The 19,975-nt window shown below is 43.0% G+C and overlaps 1 protein-coding gene across 1 annotated transcript; it reads left to right on the top strand.

The window, feature by feature from the left end:
* The first annotated feature begins 2,938 nt into the window (after positions 1 to 2,938).
* TRIM6 (tripartite motif containing 6) lies at positions 2,939 to 18,464 on the top strand. The gene is made up of 8 exons (XM_012456806.3): positions 2,939 to 3,006; positions 9,735 to 10,224; positions 11,006 to 11,101; positions 11,723 to 11,953; positions 15,047 to 15,069; positions 16,331 to 16,431; positions 16,720 to 16,746; positions 16,966 to 18,464. The coding sequence occupies exons 2-8, from the start codon at positions 9,802 to 9,804 to the stop codon at positions 17,529 to 17,531; spliced, it is 1,467 nt and encodes a 488-aa protein (XP_012312229.2). The 5' UTR covers positions 2,939 to 3,006; positions 9,735 to 9,801; the 3' UTR covers positions 17,532 to 18,464.
* Positions 18,465 to 19,975: the final 1,511 nt, after the last annotated feature.

Below are 19,975 nucleotides of genomic sequence, written 5' to 3'. Positions count from 1 at the left end.
TCTGTGACCCTTGTCATGGTCCTGTTTGCTTTCCTGAAACCTCTTTCCTATCAAATGTTAATGTCCACTTACTGCAATTAGGAAACCTTGACACCTCAACCTGTGCACTAAACAATATTTCTGGTGTATACTGAGTGTTTAACATATTGTTATAGTAACAGGCTGGATTCCTTGATACCACCCCAAGTCTAGAACTGCAGCAGTGGGTTCTGAGCCTAGAACTGCAAGTACGCTGAGTACTCAGGGACTTGGGGCTGTTAGCAAATCTGTGCCTTCATTACCTTCAAACCTGTCCTACTGGATGCATCACATCACCCCACCAACCTCTGAATCCCACATGCTTGGTTCCCTTTTAACACTAATAGTATTCCACTGTTTTGGGAATACTTTTTCAATCCATTCAATACATTTTTTTTAATTTTTTTTTTTATGGTATTTTAGGTTTTTGGGGTACATGTGAAGAACATGCAAGATTGTTGCATAGGTACACACATGGCAGTCTGATTTGTTGCCTTCCTCCCCATCACCTATATCTAGCATTTCTCCCCATGCTATCTCTCCCCAACTCCCCATCCCCCGCTGTCCCTCCCCACTCCCCCTCAGTAGACCCCAGTGTGTAGTGCTTCCCTCCATGTGTCCATGTGTTCTCATTGTTCAACACCCGCCTATGAGTGAGAACATGCGGTGTTTGATTTTGTGTTCTTGTGTCAGTTTGCTGAGAATGATGGTTTCCAGGTTCATTCATGTCCCTACAAAGGACACAAACTCATCATTTTTGATGACTGCATAATATTCCATGGTGTATATGTGCCACATTTTCCCTGTGCAATCTATCATCAATGGGCATTTGGGTTGGTTCCAGGTCTTTGCTATTGTAAACTGTGCTGCAATGAACATTCGTGTGCATGTGTCCTTATAGTAGAATGATTTATAATCCTTTGGATATATACCCAGTAATGGGATTGCTAGGTCAAATGCAATTTCTATTTCTAGGTCCTTGAGGAATCACCATACTCCATTCAATACTTGATGAACAGTTCGGTTAATTTCATTTTTTAATACGAGTAAAACTGCTATGAACATTTGTGTACAAATCTTCACATGGATATGATTTCATTTCTCTTGTGCAGTTTCCTATGAGTGGATTTGATGGATCATATGGTAAATTTATATCTAACTTTTTGAGATCCCTTGAATTATTGCCAAGTACCTTCATTTCTTCTCAACCGTCAGAATGCCCAGTCTCCCTGTTCAAGACGAGAAATTAGAGAGAAAATAAAAACTGCCTTGGTTAGCAAACAAACAACAACAACAAAACAAATACAAAAACAAAAAAAACAAAAAATCTCCGCACACCAAGAAACAGCCTTTTATTCTGTTTTTTGGTTTTTGTTTTCTTTTTTGTTTTGAGACTGGTTATTGCTCTGTCACAGAGGCTGGAGTGCAGTAGCAGGATCACGGTTCACTGCAGCCTCAACCTTCCAGGCTCAAGTGTTCCTCCCACCTGTCAGCCTTCCAAGTAGCTGGGACTACGGGCACATACCTGGCTATTTTTTTTTTTTTTTTTTTGAGACAGGCTCACTCTATGTTGCCCAGCTTGACCTCAAAATTCTGGATTCAAGCTATCCTTCCACCTCAGCCTCCCAAAATGCTGGGATTATTAGCAAGCCACCATGCCCACCCAACATCCTCTTTTTAACTGAGCCTTCTGGCCTGAGCCTTCTGGCCCCGGAAATGAAGTTCTATGCTGAGAAGACTATGGAGCCTGTAAGTTACTTCCATTTATATTAGCTCTTAGAAAATGGCCTGAGAAGGGACTCTGGGTTGGCTTCTCCATCACTTCTCCAATACTTCTAACCCTCTGGGTGTCAATCCTACCATTTTGTATTCCAAGGGACTTAAATGTGGGCTGAGCCAGTGGCAGGTTGGTATTCATACTGGACAGTTTGGGTGGGGCCAGGAGAACCTCAGAGCATAAGCAGGCTTTGACCCGCAGCATCATCCATGGGCAATATGGAGGCAGCCATACCTAAAACCCTTGTGAAGAAAGCCACACAAGGCGTACTCTGCAATACACTTTGCAGGGCTTCTTAAGCCTGCGGACATGAGGTATTCGCTGAAATAGTGACACACGTCTCCACTTCTTATTATGAGATTTCAGTGACCTTCCATTTGCCTGGGGACTGTTCAGAGAAACCTCTTTATACTCAACACAGTTATCTCCCTATTGCCCAATCCTTTGTCCTGACTTTTATCTGGACACCCCAGTCCCTTCTTTCTCTGTACCTCCCTCCCCAATCCACCTTCTAAGCCAGGTGATACTCATCTAATCAGTCTCCTTAGGGAGGAACTTTGACATTCTTTTCTTAGAGTTTTTGTGCTATTGAAACCCTATAGTTAGAGTTCTGAGGCTCTATAAGCTTTATGTGTATTCATAGATCTAAAGAAAAATAAAGATTTATTGTCTTCTAGGTCAGAATTACAGATACACACACACACGGCTTTATACATACATATATGTAATTTTAAACTGATAAATTTTAATGATCGTCTTGCAAAACATGCCACTATGCAAAGGGGTTATCTTTTACTCACTTGTATAACTTTATTTTTTAAATTTAGATATTTAAATTAATATGTTTATATGGAGTACAGGTGTATTAGCAGTGTGATTACACTCTGATATGATTGGAAAGCTACAGTACACTGCAGACAGTTTACAAGGGTCTTCTCTGGCCTTCGGGTGTTCTCAAAGGCCTCCGGATTTGCAGTTCATCAGGTAAGATGAACAGCTTCGCACTGCCGCCTTCAAAAACTATCTTGATCTCCCTTACCACCCGATGGGCATTGGTGACCACACACCTATGGAATCCGGTGGCTGTCCCGCGGTGCGGACAATTTGACCCTCCTCCTCCCCTGGTCCCGCCCCTTCCCCCCTGAGTCTTTCGGGTTGGGTGGAGGACGCGGCTGCTGCCTCTCGGCTCTGATCCACGCCGCAGATTCCAGGTTAGTGAGCAAATTCATTTTCTGGCCAGCCACCACTGTCCCTACTTGTCAGCAGAGTTTGACCCGCCCTGTAGGTCGGGTTGGGGTTTCACGGGTGGGAGAAGAGTAAGGGAGTCTTCTGCAGTTTTGAGTTGACTCAAGTTTGGGAAGGCAGCACAGAAGAGGCACCTTTGCAGCTGGGAATAGGCCGTGCAAAGGGTACTGAGAGTTAAACCTCGATTCTAGAAGCTAAAGTTGTGTAGGGGAGGCAGCTCTGGAAACTTCGCGTTGGGGAGTCGCGGCAAACCGTGTGTCAGGCGTGGATTCGGAGTCAGCATCCCTTCCCCCCATCCCCTCCCCCACCTCCTGCCCGGCCACTCCAGGAAGTGAGCACCATTTATCACCATTTATCCTCCATCCCAGGCGGCCCCTGGGAGGAGTCTCCCAGAGGGAGTTGGGAGATGAGCCTTCCGCAGTCTCTAGACCTGTGGGTCAGTCTGTTCAAAGGCCAAAGGCTGGCGGAGGAGGGAGTCCCTGCCTTTCTCGCACCGGAGCGGAGACGTGAGTGGTTGAGTTTAGATAAAAGACGAGTGAGCGCGCTCTGTTCCTTAAAATTAGTTTAAGACGCCTTGGATTGCTCTGAAGAACTTTGACCACCTGATATTGCTTACATCTGGAATTTGTCTGGCTTCTCGTTCCCCAGGTGTGCCAGTCGGAGAGGGATGTCTACCGTTCTGTTGACTGGCTCTTACTGTCACTTCTGGCAGAGGTGACAGAGCAGTGAAAGAGATAGGTCTCTTCCCTTTCGGAACTCATTATATAGATAATTTTATTTTTATTTATTTTTCTTCCTCACTGCAAGTGAGCCCACTGAAGTTAGAGACATTTTATTTAATCATTCAACAGAGACAGAAATGTGTGATTAGGAGCACAGATGCCGCAGCCAGACTGATGTGTTCAAATCCTGACTCTGACAGACACTGGCTGTGTGCCCAAAGACTGTTAACCTGACTTCTTTGAGCTTTGGTTTTTTCCATCTATAAAGCAGACGGAGTAATGTGTATATCCTAGAGTTTTGGTGAGGATTCAGTGAGACAGATTTAAACACGTAGAAGGCTGCCTGACAATGTTGAAATTATGGTCATTATTACTGGCAAACTCCATGCCTAGCTTTAAAAAAAATGCCCAATCAAAACAATTTTTAAATTATAGGTTTCTGAAATGCAGGGAGTAGAAATGCTTTTGAAGTGGAAATTAAATTTTTTTTGATACCATATTCCAATTCAAATATTTTTTGAGTCCTATCTGTTAGATAATCAATTCCAGATAATAGGTTAAATATAACCCTACATAAAGATTTTAAAAAATGTTATTCCTAAAGTGCAAGAACTCATGCCCAACTCACTTATAAATGCAATTGCCACCTATTTTATTCCACTTTCACTAGAGCTCCCCGCTGGTGGACAGGCCTGCCCTGTCATTCTGAACTCTGAACCTCCAGCCTACACAAGCCCTGGTATCCCCTGCTCAGTCACTGATTTTTGAAAGCCATTTTGATATCGATGTGAGCTTCCACTCTAGCAGATGCTTCATATCTAAATAGAAAGCCATTCTCTGTCCCCCTCCCTCTTCTAGCTGTTTTGAACCCTAAATTGTATCCGCTTTTGGGAAAGAGGGTCCTTTCTCTAGAGCAGTGCTTCTGAAGCCTTAATGTTCATAAGAAGCACCTAGAGAACTTATTAAAGTGCAGATTTTGAATCATTCCAGGAAAGACTGAGATTCTTCGTAAAGAACCCCAAGTGGTTTCAGTGTTGCAAGTTAGCAGACCTTCTTTTCTGGCATCTGGTTCTGATTTAATTGGTCCCACCTGGTCGTGAATTTGGGCTCTTTCTGCTGCTAATTTGATCCACTGGGCTCTGGAACTGCAGGCTCTCCTGGTCTGCACTCCTCACAGTCAGAATGCCTTCTCTCATAGCTCTGGAGACTTGGTCTTAGTTGGAAACTGGCAGCCTTCCATATCTCCCTTGGGCTGCACTCAGCTGCAGTGGGCAGTAAGGGCTGCTGGTGTGTGGGCAAGGGTCACTCAGATCTAATCTAAATGTATGCTTCCCTCCTTCAGGATTCTTTCCCAAGCCTCAACTTTCACAAGAGACCTCAGCTCTCACATCTTTTTTCTGCTCGAGAATTTTTCTCTAAAGCAGAGTAACATTATGAGATGAATATCTAAAGCAGCGTATTACATAGAAAAAAAAAGACATATAATCAAATAGAAATAGAATGAAGCCACATAGGTAATTTTACATATTCAAGTAGCCTCATTAAAAATAAGCACTCAAAATTCATTTTAATATATTTTATTTAATCCAACAGATGCAAAATCCTGTTAGGATATGATATGATCAATATAAAAAAATTATTAATAAGATACTTTAATTTTTTTAAACTAAATCTTCAAAATCTGATGTGTATTATGTACTTAAAACATCTCATTTTGAGTAGTTATACTTCAAATGCTCAGTAGCCACATGTGGCTCCATGTTTGACAGCACAGTTCCATTATGCTTTGAAGATAAGAAACCAAGCCTTTAATTTTTCTTGTATTTTTTTGTTCCTGTCAGGTTTATTGAGTTATAATTTATATCTAGTAAGTAATAAATTTTAAGCATAACATACAATTCTGTGAGTTTTCAGTTGTAGTCAGTTGTGTAACCACCACCATGATTATGATATATAAAAGGTATTTCCATCATCCTTCAAATTTCCTTATGCCCTTTGCAGTTCATCTTCTCCCACTCCTGGGCCCTGGCTTCCACTGATGTGCTTTCAAAAACTATAGCTTTCTCTTTATTTCATATAAACAGCATCATACAATAACTTAAATTTGATGTCTGGGTTCTTCAACTTTGGATAATGCTTTTGAGATTTATCTTGTTGTATGTATTAGCAGTTTGTTTCGTAAAAAGCCATTGTATGGATATAGCACAGTTTGTTCATCTACCAGTTAGTGATCTCATGGATTCTTTCCAGTTTGGAGCTATTACTGCATTCCATTTATGAGGCAGTAATTCTTCTTCAAGAGAATTGGGTGTACTAAATACAGTTTTGCCTGAAATTAAAGTGTGCATGTGTTTGTTGGGGAAGATGGATTGGAATTGGACTTTCAATTAAAATATATCAAGCTGAGCATGGCAGCTTATACCTATAATCCCAGCATTTTGGGAGGCTGAGGCGGGCAGATCACGAGGGCAAAATATCAAGACCATCTTGGCCAACATGGTGAAACCCTGTCTCTACTAAAAATACAAAAATTAGCTGGGTGTGGTGGCACGCACCTGTAGTCCCAGCTACTCGGAAGGCTGAGGCAGGAACATCACTTGAACCTGAGAGGCAGAGATTGCAGTGAACCAAGATCACGCCACTGAACTCCAGCCTAGCGACAGAGCGAGACTTGGTCTGAAAAATAATAATAGTAATATAATATCAACACAATCATTTTTTAACAGTAACAGTTTCATAAGATAGCACATTTATTTCTATACTCTAGTGCCACCATCAAGGACAACTGTAAGCTCAGCAGTAAGTTGTAATATTCAATCCATTACAAAGTTAATTGCTCATTTCCTGTGTTAGTTGCAGTGCTAAGGTCGAGAGCACCTGGAAGATAAATGAGACTGGGCCTCTGCCCTCATAATGCTTTGTCAAAAGCAATAGAGCCTTATAGTGCAGTGTGCTAAGTGAGATGATGTGGGTATGGTAGGCTATATTAACAAAGGAAATAATAATGCAGTTCCCATAGATGTGATTAATTCAGTTAAAAGTCTCAGATGATAGGTAAATACATCTGTCATATGAATTAGTACTGCCAGTTAGATGTACAGAGTTCATTAATTTGTTAAAAATTATATTTTACACGCTTTTTGGAGATGAGGAATATAAAGGAGTAATAAGAGCTCCAGCTCTGTAGCCTGCGGATCTGCATTCAAAACCGGCCCCACCACTTGAAGGATCTACTAAATCTCAGTTTACACAACTATGAAATGAGATTTAAGGGACATTCATAATGTTGTTATATGGAATTGTTGAGTTATTGCATACAAAATAGTTAAATTTTTGCTGAGTACATAATGGTCTGTAAATATTTGCTGTGAGCATTGCTGCTGCTAAGCATGGCAAAACCGAAGACCCAGGCCAGTACTTGCAGGAGCACCATAGAACACTAGATGGCAGCACCGAGGACCTGTTTTCAGCTCACTAGATCCTCCAGCCGGGCCACTAAGAGGCTTATGCTTCTGTCTCATGACCTTTTCTTGCCCTTATCTGAGACACTTTCTCAGGCCCTTTCTTCTAGAGGGAGTGTTGTTATTAGGAGGCAATTTGATATACTTTTTAAATCTATCAGGCCCTCAAGATGGGGGTAAATTGGTACAATTTACAGGACCTATGTTTAGGCCCACACAGACCATGTTTTTTACATCAATATACATTTGTTTTTGCTGGGAAACCAGCCAGAGACAAATTAGAGAATTCCACCTGCTCCCTACCTACTGTGGCCTGTCCAGTACAACAGGGTCACACATGGGACCATGGCCAGAGCACCTTCAAATAGTCAGTGTTACCTGGCTTTTCTTTGGTGTCCCAAACACAACTCCAGGTAGGCAAGCAGAACAAATGTCCCCCAATGAAAATAACTCAATGCTGGAAACCATTTTTAAAAATTTCTAAAGAGTATTTTCGGTGTGATTTTGAACAATGGTAATGTAATTTATCAACAGAACTCTTCCAAGAAAAATGAATAGAGACTAAAGAGAGTATTTCTCAATGAAGAGATAAGGCCTCGACTGCTTACCGGCCACCTCTCCTTACATATGAGCCCCCTTGGGATCCTGCCGAAGTTTAAGACAGGCCCTGGCAAAATCCCATCATTAAGTAGGATCTCTCCTATTTCCATACTTCCAAAACACTTGGTCCGTGCCTGACCTTTACAGCCTTTACGACTGGCTGTCTTTGGTTAAGGTTATGAGTTTGAGGACAAAGCTTTGAACTGGGACCCTGGAAAGGTTAGGTTATGCCAATTCTACAACTTACAAGATGCATAATTTTGTAAAGTCACTTAATGTTTCTTCTTATTGAAGAATTGAGAATACTCTTGTTTATACAGAGTTGTCCCATGAAGGATAGAGAAAGCAGGAGAATGTGATTTCTAAATCACAGCTGGTGACAGAATCATTAGTTGTAAAAATATTACCACCCCCCAGGCTGGGCACAGTGGCTCATGCCTGTAATCCCAGCACTTTGGGAGGACGAAGTGGGTGGATCACTTGAGGTCAGAAGTTCGAGACCACCACGGCCAACATGGTGAAACCCTGTTTCTACCTAAAATGCAAACATTAGCTGGGTGTGGTGGCACTTGTCTGTAATCCCAGCTACTCTGGAGGCTGAGGCATGAGAATCGCTTGAACCTGGGAGGCGGAGTTTGCAGTGAGCCAAGATCACACCACTGCCCTCCAGCCTGGGCAATAGCAAGACTCAGTCTCAACAACAACAAAAAATCACCTCTCCTTATTGTGGCCATTGCTGTTTCTTTGTTTTTTGTTTTTTTCTGAGACGGGGAGCCTCTTGGGTGAGAGGGCTCTATGTGGAGCAGGGCTGTTAAGAGGTAGAAGTGTCTGCACAGTTTTGGAGATCAGATACCAGAGAGTAATACCAGAGTGATGGCAAAGAGGTGAAAGAGCTCATGAGAAAAGTCACAGGTAATCATTGTTGAGGATGAGGGGGTTCTGACCTTTCATTCATCAAAAGGTGAGGACCTATATGTCAGGCTCTGTGCTAGCTGCCAAGGATGCAACCATGAACAAAAACAGTCTCTGATCTCATGGAGCTTACATTTCATTGAGAGGATTCAGGAAGTAAAGATCTATGTCAGGTGGTGTAAGAAGTAAAATAACGAGGCGAGTATGTGGAGAGTGACTGTATGGTAGCTATGCTTTAAGTAGACTAGTCAGAGCAGACCCTTCCGATAAGGGAATAGTTAAGAAGCTAGTAAGTCATGCAGATAGCAGAGTAAAGGGTCATCCTTACATCATGAACAGCAAAGGCAAAAATTCTGAGGCAGCAGTGTGTTTGGGGCACTTTTAACATTGAGGAGATGTTTTGGGTGAGAAAAGGTCACACAGGCCAGGAGTGGTGGCTCATGCCTGTAATCCCAGCACTTTGAGAGGCCAAAGCAGGCAGATCGCTTAAGGTCAGGAGTTTAAGACCAGTCTGGCTAACATGGTGAAACTCTGTCTCTACTAAAAATACAAAAATTAGCTGGGTGTGGTAGCGTGCGCCTGTAATTCCAGCTACTCGGGAGGCTGTGGCAGAATTGCTTGAACTCTGGAGGCAGAGGTTGTAGTGAGCTGAGCTCACACCACTGCATTCCAGCCTAGGTGACTGAGTGAGTCTCCTTCTCAAATAAAAGAAAAAAGAAAAGGTCACACAGACAGTGACTTACACAGGCCCCTCCTTCCCAGGACTTCAGTTTGTCACTCCATTCAATAGGAGCGAGAGGTAATCATAAGCACGGCTCTAACACGGGAAGAAATTGGTGTCTTGTGTGAGCTAGGATAAAGAATGTGTTGGCAATTAGAATGAGAAGCCCTTGTTACCCCAGGTGTCTGACCTCTTTATCCAGGACTGGGCAGTCAGTATCCCTTTTTTCTCCCTGTGCTTTCTTAGCATGACCCTTTTTTGTTTGCTTTTCTACCTAGGATTCTACAAACAGAAGACATCTTAGAAATTAGGGCTGGGCAGGCAGGAGCCAGGAAAGTAGCCACAATGACTTCAACAGTACTGGTGGACATACAAGAAGAGGTGACCTGCCCCATCTGCCTGGAGCTCCTGACAGAACCCCTGAGCTTAGACTGTGGCCACAGCTTCTGCCAAGCCTGCATCACACCGAATCGCAGGGAATCAGTGATTGGTCAAGAAGGGGAAAGAAGCTGCCCTGTGTGCCAGACCAGCTACCAGCTTGGGAACCTGCGGCCTAATCGACATCTGGCCAACATAGCGGGGAGGCTCAGAGAGGTGGTGTTGGGTGCTGGGAAGCAGCTGAAAGCAGTTCTTTGTGCAGACCATGGAGAAAAGCTGCAGCTCTTCTGTAAGGATGATGGGAAGGTCATTTGTTGGCTTTGTGAACGGTCTGAGGAGCACCGTGGTCACCACACGTTCCTCATGGAGGAGGTTGCCCAGGAGTACCAGGTGGGAGCCCAGGGTGGAGGGGAGATGGAGAAACAGGTTCTTTGGTAGATTTTAACATTTTGTCATTCTCTGATCTAATTTCTTTATAGTCCTTTCATTTACCTAGAGAAGGAACCTGGAAGCTCCCTCCCTGATTAAGAGTAGAGACTTTATCTCTTACTTGCTATACCAGACTGAGTAGACAGAGCTGCTGGGGGAAAAAGGGGTACTTGGTTGATTGAGTATGGAGATACGTTGGTAGTGAAGGTAAAGGAATTTATTTACTTATGTATTTATTTTGAGACGGAGTCTCGCTCTGTCGCCCAGGCTGGAGTGCAGTGGCGCAATCTTGGCTCATTGCAACCTCTGCCTCCCAGGTTCAAGCAGTTCTCGTGCCCAGCTTCCCGAGTATCTGGGACTACAGGTGTGTACCACTGTGCCCAGCAAATTGTGTGTGTGTGTGTTTAGTAGAGGTGGGGTTTTGCCATGTTACCGAGGCTAGTCCCAAACTTCTGAGCTCAGGCAATCTACCCACCTCAGTCTCCCAAAGTGCTGGGATTATAGGCATGAGCCACAGGTGTTTTGTGGTCAGGCACCTTCCCAAGGAGGATGGAGAATCAGCCTATTCCGGTTGGTTTTCATCCCCTTATATAAAAGATATGTTGGCCTTCTCTCAAGTTTTCATCCTAGGTTAGGAAAGGCTTCTTTTGAGGTTAGCAGAATCTCTGTCCTGTTCATTCCATGTCGGGGTACTGAGTCAACTGAAGGCTTGATCCTGCTTAACGTGATTTGTTTCTTCCAGGAGAAGTTTCAGGAGTCTCTAAAGAAGCTGAAGAAAGAGCAGCAAGAAGCTGAGAAGCTAACAGCTTTTATCAGAGAGAAGAGGACGACTTGGAAGGCAAGGGGGACTTTTTCTGAGGATGTCCTGGGGCAGGAATAGGGCAGGTCATAGGAGCTGAAGGCAGAGGAGCCCTGGTCCTGCCTGTCCTCTGATACCATGACTAGAAGAGCTTTCCTTTGCCTGATTTTCCACTGTATTCCTTCCAAACAGCGGGAGGAGACGGGAGCTAAATAGCAAACATATCAAAACCAAACTGAGACAATCACATAGCAGAGGACCCGTGGTTAGGGGTTGCCCAATTCATAATTCTGGATCTTGCTCTACAGTTTCAGTCTCTTTGGCTTCCTGGGAATGACAGGTTAGTCACAGGCCAGTGATTTCTTCCTCAGTACTCAAAATTGGTGAGGGAGGCTTCCTGGAATCTAAACCTCACCCAGGAATCACAGTTGATATCTAGAAGGCCTAGATAAAGCATCCTGGGGGTAATGGTCTGGGTAGAGCTGAAGGGAGAAAAGAAGGAAAAAACAGCCTACATAGGCTTTTCCCTGCAGCATTTACCCTCCCTCTCCCAGGCAGCCTGGCCCAGGAAAGCAGTCTCAAGCGCAACTCCCCCACTTTTTATAGGGGAGACCCTCAGGGCAACAGACTAGCAGCCTCTTTTTCTTCCCTGTTCCTAAGAATCAGATGGAGCCTGAGAGATACCGGATCCAGACAGAGTTTAATCAGCTGCGAAACATCCTAGACAGAGCAGAGCAGCGGGAGCTGAAAAAGCTGGAGGAGGAAGAGAAGAAGGGGCTGCGTATTATAGAAGAGGCTGAGAATGACCTGGTCCACCAGAGCCAGTCGCTGAGAGAGCTTATCTCCGATCTGGAGCGTCGATGTCAGGGGTCAACAATGGAGCTGCTGCAGGTAAGGCTTGTGAAGGAGCCCAGATCAGACACTCAAGGAAAAGAGAAACTAACTTTTCTTCCTTTCTGGGGCATCAGACTACCATCACTGTGGGGACAAGAAAAAACATTCCTTTGGCACTATAGTGCCTATTTCCTATTAAACTATTTAGAGGTATAGAGCAAAGCATAAGATAATTTGGAGTACAAATGCAAGGGAAAATCCCCACTCCTTTTTTTTTTTTTTTTTTTTTTTGAGATGGAGTCTTGTTTGCTGGAGTGCAATGGCACAATCTCAGCTCACTGCAACCTCTATCTCCTGAGTTCAAGTGATTCTCTTGCCTCAGCCTCCCAAGTAGCCGGGATTACAGCCACCCGCCACCACGCCCAGCTAATTTTTGTATTTGTAGTAGAGACAGGGTTTCACCATGTTGTCCAGGCTGGCCTTGAACTTCTGACCTTAACTGATCTACTCACCTCGGCCTCCTAAAGTGCTAGGATTACAGGCATGAGCCACCGCGCCCAGCCTCCCATGTTTATTTATAAAGGGTGGTCTGAAAGTTTATTGATGCTGTGGAGAAGATCTGTTGCATCCAGTGATGCTCTTTATGTTCTTTCTTTCTGAGTCTTGGCACAATTTACATTTCTGGCTGGATAATTCTTTGCTGCCAGGCGGTCTCCTGTACACTGTCGAAAACTTAGCAGCACCTCAGGCCTCTGCCCACTAGATGTCAGCAGCACCACCCCAGATATGACAGCCCCAGATTTCTTCAGGCATTGCCATGATAGCTCCAGGGAGAACACAGTGTTCTCCCAGTTGAGAACCACTGTTTTTTAGGCACCTCTTGTCTCTGATGCTGTATTGGGAATTTGTCAAGTGCTTCTTACCCAGCTTAGTTACAGGCAAACTTATGCTAAGCTAAATTCTTAGACATGATGTATTAGCAGCCTTTCTTTGTCTTCACTCTCTTCTACAGAGCGAAATCATTTAAGGTACTGCAGTAATAGATATTTGAACAAGTGTTTGAGGTCTGGGCTCTGGTCTATATGTATGTAGGTTGAAGATTACAAGGTATCAAGCCTAGAGAGATTGGATCGAGGGACTTGAACTGAGGTTGAAGTTCTAGCAGCTGTTTTCTGCATAGAATGAATAGTATGGCTGTGAATTTGAGGCATGATGTACCTTGTGATAGAGTGTAAGATATTCTTTGTTTTATTTGCCTTTGTGCTTTCCTCTTGCTCTTTCTTTGTTGGTGGAATAATTATTTATTTACATATCTTGGGCCCTAGTATTAGAGCCATATGGTAGATACTTTCTACCTATTAGAGCTTTTTCTCATTCACTGCTTCCTGCTTTGCATCTTCATTTTATTCTTGCCTTTTTGTCCTCCTCATTGATATTGTTACCTGATACTTTTCTCCTTCACTCTTTTGTTCTGGCTCCTCAACACTCCTCAAACTGTGAATATTTTTTAGGCTGGGTGCAGTGGCTCATCTCTGTAATCCCAACACTTTGGGAGGCTGGGGCAGGTGGATCACAAAGTCAGAAGATCGAGATCACCCTGGCCAACACTCTGAAACCCTGTCTCTACTAAAAATACAAAAATAATTAGCCAGACGTGGTCATGTATGCCTATAATCCCAGCTACTCAGGAGCTTGAGGCAGGAGAATCTCTTGAACCCGGGAGGCAGAGGTTGCAGTGAGCCGAGATCACCCCACTGCACTTCAGCCTGGGTGACAGAGTGAGACTCTGTCTCAATTTAAAAAAAAAAAAAATTAATGCAAATGAATCATCAATTCATGTTGCTAGTTTAGATACTTCCACATTCATTAGTATGACTGCCCAATAGGCATTTAAACATGAGTCTTTTCTAACAATAAATTTCCTAGAATTTTCCCATCACAGACATTCTTCCTTCTCTTTTCTGTATCTGTGTATCTTGTTGCCCATTAAGGTTTTATAGCCAAGATAAAAGCTTCAACATGTGGACACTAACATAAAGCCAAAATAAGAGAAGTTGCCATGAAATGACACATTGATTTCCTCATTTCAGTTCCTCAGTATAGCCGTAATGTTAGACTGATAGAGTCCTGGATGATTACTGCAGATTGACACACACGGCACCTGGGCCATGCTCTATGTTCAAGCCAGTTTGAGTTGTGTCTCTATGAAATGCCACCATAATACAGCCCTACCACAGATAAAATAGTTAATCCTGTGTTATATGGACCAAAATTGGGCTTTTCTTTGGGGTCATGGAGATGTATGGAGCAGGAGATAAAAGGACCAAATGGAAGGGAATAGGCCAATTCCATTGAAATGAGACTGGCAGTGGCAGTGATAAAGGTGAACAGCTGGTGGCTAAATGAAATTAAGGGTGTGAAGTGGACTGACTTGGGCAAAGATAGGATGCCAGGGTAAATATGTGCTAGTTACTACCTATTTTATTTAAATTTGGTGACTAAGTGTTACTAGTATGATTCAGTAGGATAGAAGGGAGACAAGAGTTTCAGGAATGATTTTCTTTTAAACATCTTGCATTTGAGGTGCCTGTGACTCATTTGCTGGTCTAGATATTCATCAAAATCATAAGAAAAGAGAGCTGAGCAGAAGTACAGGTTTGAGAATCATCATTGTGTATGTGTTAAAATGAAGGAAATGGATGAAGTCAGCAAAGGTAGGGTAGAGGGTTAGAGAAGGTGAAGTTTGAGAAACAACCATATTTAAAACCCATGAGCTTTATCTTCAGCAAGCAGAGCAGAATGTAAGCTTCTCAAGGATGGAAATTATGACTTCATAATATGAGGCTCTCTAGGGCCAGGCACAATGCCTGACAAATAATACATGCCATACGTACATCACATTACACACACATATGCACACACGCAATGTCGTAAAAATCAAGACACCGATGAATTAATTGAGTTATATTTTGGTGTCTTCACATGGGTTCTTAGGGACAGTCTGCCCTGGGCTTTTAGCTCTACTTTGTGGCCTCCACTTCATGATTATCTTTATTTCTATCATTTCAGGGGGTGGTGGAAATGGAAGGAGGAATGTGAATAAGGGCATGACCTGTTACTCCTTGACTTAACCTGTCTTTTTCTTCCTAGGATGCGAGAGATGTCACAGAAAGGTATGTGTAGGAGAACACGAGGTAGTTCCCTTGGACTGACAAATGATTCCTTTAACCACGATCAGTGGGAAAGCGGAAAAGAATCAGAGTAGGGAAGATTCAAGACTGTGGTCTTGAATTGTACATCACATGAGAGTTTGGGCATCCTCAAATAAAGGGAATGAACTGGCTTCTATGGTAGGAAAATGTGGGTGATGGGAGGTCACCAGTTGGGGACGGTACTGCTGGAGTCAAGAGTTGCAGTATCAGTGACTCTCCAAGCACCCCGTTAAGTGTACTGTTCCATAAACCTCTGTGCATGCTTTCATCCCTGATTCTTAAGTTTATAGTTACTCGAAATACACAGGAATTTTCTTTGCCCATAAATTGTTTATTTTTTATTTTTTATTTTTTTGAGACAGAGTCTGGGAATTTGCTCTTGGGATATCTTCCTTAAGTTTTTCTTTCTCCCAGCCCTTGCTCCCTAGTAGATTTTCTTTTGTCTCAATTCCAATAAAAACATAAACCCGAGCTCTTGAAAATAATAATTTAGCCCGGGAACCAAACATGTCCTCTGTCACATACTCCAGAGTCTCATCCGACAAGGTGACATCTCAAGTTGCTTGCTCACTTGGTGCCTTCATGCTCCTCACAGACACATGAAATGGGAAGCCTGTTGTCCCTTCTGAAATCTGCACTCTCCATTTGGAGGTGAGGACATCTTTTCTCCAGCTGGAAGCGTAACATTCCCAGAGACAGCAAATTCTAAAATGGTGTTTTGAAGGTTTTTTGAGAAATCCTAAGGCCTAAGCCCACAGACTCTTCTGAATAAAACTCTTCACTCTCAGAGCCCCAGCAACAGGCCCCTGGTGTTCTGCCTGTCAACCCAGACATCTTCAGGCCCTCTGATTTAAAATATTTTATATCTTTTTTTAGAGGTAGCAAAAGATTTCCCAGCTATTATTTTACTGAATTGCATAACGTCTCTAGAACATAGAGAAAGGAAAATTATTTTATTTTCTAAAAACAACAACAGAAAATCAAAATGAGGCTTTATGAAGTTAAATCTTACAAAAGTTTATGTAGATGGGGAGATGATAGTTTCTAGTCTAGGTCTCATGTCTCCAGTGCCAGGGCTGTTTGTAGAATAATGCTAAGTTTCTTCCAAAAGGAGGACTGAAGTTCATCTGTAGGCTTGGGAGGTAAGAGAGACAGGGGTAGACAGGTGCTGCGGTCCCACACAGTCAGCAGTGTGGGAATTCAGAAGTCCTGTCCTTTCTAGGAGTGAGTTCTGGACCCTGAGGAAGCCAGAAGCTCTCCCTACAAGGCTGAGAAGTATGTTTCGAGCCCCAGATCTGAAAAAGATGCTGCGAGTGTTTAGAGGTAAGGAGATTCAGGGGAAAGAATTTGGATGTGGAATTACTGTCGTGGGAAGAAATAAACAGCATAGAGGATATAGTCGGTATTTGAGCAGAGTGGCAAAGAGGGAGGTCCCAGAGGGAGAGACATAGTGTGCTGAAGAAGATGTAGTTTGTATTTAAGGAGAGATGAAATGGCCAGAGTCATCCTCATAGGATTCCTCACCATTCCCCTCAATTTAGCAAGGAGAGAGATACCAGACATGAGACAATTGGTCCTATTCAACATTATTAACTCTTTTTATCATTACAGAGCTGACGGATGTCCAAAGCTACTGGGGTAAGTGGAAGCCGTGGCCTCTTGCTGTGGGCTGGCACATTTTGATCTCCTTTCACATGCTCCTCCCCAGGCATATCCACCCAGGTCCTAGGTGTTGATGCCTTCCCCATCCCCACCAGATAGTTCCAGTTCCTCCAACCACTTCCTGTATTTCCTCTTCTCAGCATAATGAGACCCATGTCCCCATTCTCATCTGCTATGTTGTACCTTTTCCTACAGTGGACGTGACTCTGAATCCGCACACAGCTAATTTAAATCTTGTCCTGGCTAAAAACCTGAGACAGGTGAGGTTTGTGGGAGCTAACGTATCTGGACCTTCCTGTCTGGAAAAGCATCATGACTGTAGTGTCCTGGGCTCCCAGCACTTCGCCTCTGGAAAGCATTACTGGGAGGTAGATGTGGCTAAGAAGACTGCCTGGATCCTGGGGGTATGCAGCAATTCAGTGAGACCTGCATTCTCTTTCAACCAGTATGCTAAAAATCACACTGCTTACTCCAGATACCAGCCTCAGAGTGGATACTGGGTGATTGGGTTACAGCATAAACATGAATATAGGGCCTATGAGGATTCTTCCCCTTCCCTGCTCCTCTCCATGACAGTGCCCCCTCGCCGTGTTGGGGTTTTCTTAGATTATGAGGCTGGCACTGTCTCCTTTTATAATGTCACAAACAATGGCTTCCCCATCTACACTTTCTCTAAATATTACTTTCCCACCACTCTTTGTCCATATTTTAATCCTTGCAACTGTGTGATTCCTATGACCCTGCGTCGTCCAAACTCTTGAATATTCTTCTGTTCTCACCCACTTCTGATAAGTACCCTGAGGCTAATCAGCATGTGGTTCTCTCTTCTGAGCTTCTGATTTCCTGTGTTCTCAATTCTTTTGTTGTTTGGTTTTGTTTTGTTTTTTGAGGTAGTGTCTCACTCTGTGTTCCACACTGGAGTGCAGCAGCAAGATCTTGGCTCATTGCAACCTCTGCCTCCTGGGTTCAAGCGAACCTCCTGCCTCAGCATCCCAGGTAGCTGGGATTACAGGCGCCCACCACCACACCCATCTAATTTTTGTATCTTTGTAGAGATGGGGTTTCACCGTGTTGGCCAGGCTGATCTTGAACTCCTGACCGCAAGTGATCCACCCACCTCAGCCTCCCAAAGTGCTGGGATTACAGGCGTGAGCCACTGTGCCCCGCCAATTCTTTTGTTTTAAACATTTGCTCAATACTAGGATGCGCCTAGTGGTGAGAGTAAACATCTTTGACTGATGACAGGTCTTGAGGTGGATGGGGGGGCTTTCAGCATTTTGCATAGTATTAAGCATAGTATTTGATGCAGGTTTTTTTTGGTTGATGCAGAGGATCAAAGTTAGGAAGTTCTGATCTGTTAATTTGCTACAGGTTTTTGTATAAAATGAAAAATTGTATTCAACCAATGTCTTTTCTGTAAATTATTGAGATAATTGTGTGTCATTTTTATTCTGTTAATGTGGCTTAGTACATTGATTTATTTCAATTTGTTATATCTGCCACAAATTGCTGACATACATCATTATTTGTTGTATGCAATACTGGATTTATTTTGCTAATATATTGTTTAGATTTTGTTTTCATCTATGTTAATGAAAGAAATTGGCCTGTATTTTTACACTCTTATAATATCTTTGCCAGGTTCTATAAAATTCAGTAATAAGCAAATAAAATACCATGTTTTTGTATAAGTATGTATAGGCTTGAGCTCTAAAACCAAACCATTATAATGATAATTTGGGTAGCTTCAAACTCAAATTGAAGAGATTGTAACTCCAGTCTTTACTACAGTCTTCACTACAACCTTCAGCCTTTCTCTTTACATTTAAAAGTGGCAATAGAATAACAAAGAAATTTATCTTTCAAATTAATTGAAATAATAATAAAAAGGTAGTGGGGAGAGAAAAATCATCCAATACATATTTTTCTCTCAGAATAGAAAGAAAATAAAGAGAAAATGTGATTAATATAAAGCACTTACAGGAAGAGGATGATTTCCTCCAGCTTTTCCACACTCTGCTTAGGAACAAACAGCTGGTGAGTGAGCTGCTGTGACTTTGGTAGAGAGGTGCAATGTGTTTCTTGAGCCAGGTATAAAAGAAATTATGAGGTACATGTGAAGGTAGAAGCAAATATCAGGGAGGAGTATGGCACTGGCTGTCCCACATGGTATCCAAGAGCCACCAATGTCTATTGAGGACTTCACATACAACTAGTCCGAATTGAGATGTGCTCAAAGTATAAAATTTATGCCAGATTTTAAATACCTCCTTCAAAAAATAGTGTAAAATACCTCACTGGTAACTTTTTCTTTGTGTATTACAATGATAATATTTTAGATCTATTGGATTAAAATATGTTATTCTGAAGCAGGAACGGCCTCAAGAAACAGACCTCTCAGACACCGAACTAGGAAGGAAGAGGTGTTTTATTTTGGCCGGGAGCGAGGCGACCTGTTTGTCCAATAGCCAAGCTCTTTTAACAAAGAGAAGCTCTGCCTTTATATAAGCTTACAGTTCTAGATATTACACATGAAAGGGTCTTGGGTTTACAGTTTTAGAAATTACATGTGAAAGGGTCTTGGGTTTACAGTTTTAGAAATTATAGGCTGGGCACAGTGGCTCAAGCCTGTAATCCCAGCACTTTGGGAGGCCGAGGCGGGTGGATCACAAGGTTAAGAGATCGAGACCATCCTCGTCAATATGGTGAAATCCCGTCTCTACTAAAAATACAAAAAATTAGCTGGGCATAGTGGCGCGTGCCTGTAATCCCAGCTACTCCGGAGGCTGAGGCAGGAGAATTGCCTGAACCCAGGAGGCGGAGGTTGCAGTGAGCCGAGATCGTGCCATTGCACTCCAGCCTGGGTAACGAGCGAAACTCTGTCTCAATAAAAAAAAAAAAGAAAGAAATTATGTGTGAAAGGGTCTTGGGTTTACAGTTTTAGAAATTACATGTGAAAGGGTCTTGGGTTTACGGTTTTAGAAATTACAGGTGAAAGGGTCTTGGGTTTACGGTTTTAGAAATTACAGGTGAAAGGGTCTTGGTCGATGGAGGAGTGGGGTGGAGATTTGATCTTGTTTAAGTAAAAACAATGCCTTCTGGAGAGATTCCCGCATACTATGCCTGCTATCTACAGGAAGGCGATTTAGGAGGCGCCAGTCGGCCAGCCTTTTCTTCTATTGAAATGCAGTGTGGAAGTCAAGAG

This window comes from Aotus nancymaae, unplaced genomic scaffold, assembly GCF_030222135.1.
Source record: "Aotus nancymaae isolate 86718 unplaced genomic scaffold, 86718_ANA_hifiasm-v0.15.2.pri h1tg000059l, whole genome shotgun sequence".
In the NCBI taxonomy this organism is placed as follows: domain Eukaryota; kingdom Metazoa; phylum Chordata; class Mammalia; order Primates; family Aotidae; genus Aotus; species Aotus nancymaae.
Note: the sequence above shows the minus strand (reverse complement) of the source record. Positions and strands in the feature narration are given on the sequence as shown.

Excerpts from the sequence above, each read along its gene's own strand:
- TRIM6 (XM_012456806.3), top strand. The coding sequence starts at position 9,802 with ATGACTTCAACAGTACTGGTGGACATACAAGAAGAGGTGACCTGCCCC. Across the intron at positions 10,225-11,005 it reads AGGTTGCCCAGGAGTACCAG|GAGAAGTTTCAGGAGTCTCT; the intron begins GTGGGAGCCCAG and ends TGTTTCTTCCAG. Across the intron at positions 11,954-15,046 it reads CAACAATGGAGCTGCTGCAG|GATGCGAGAGATGTCACAGA; the intron begins GTAAGGCTTGTG and ends TTTTCTTCCTAG.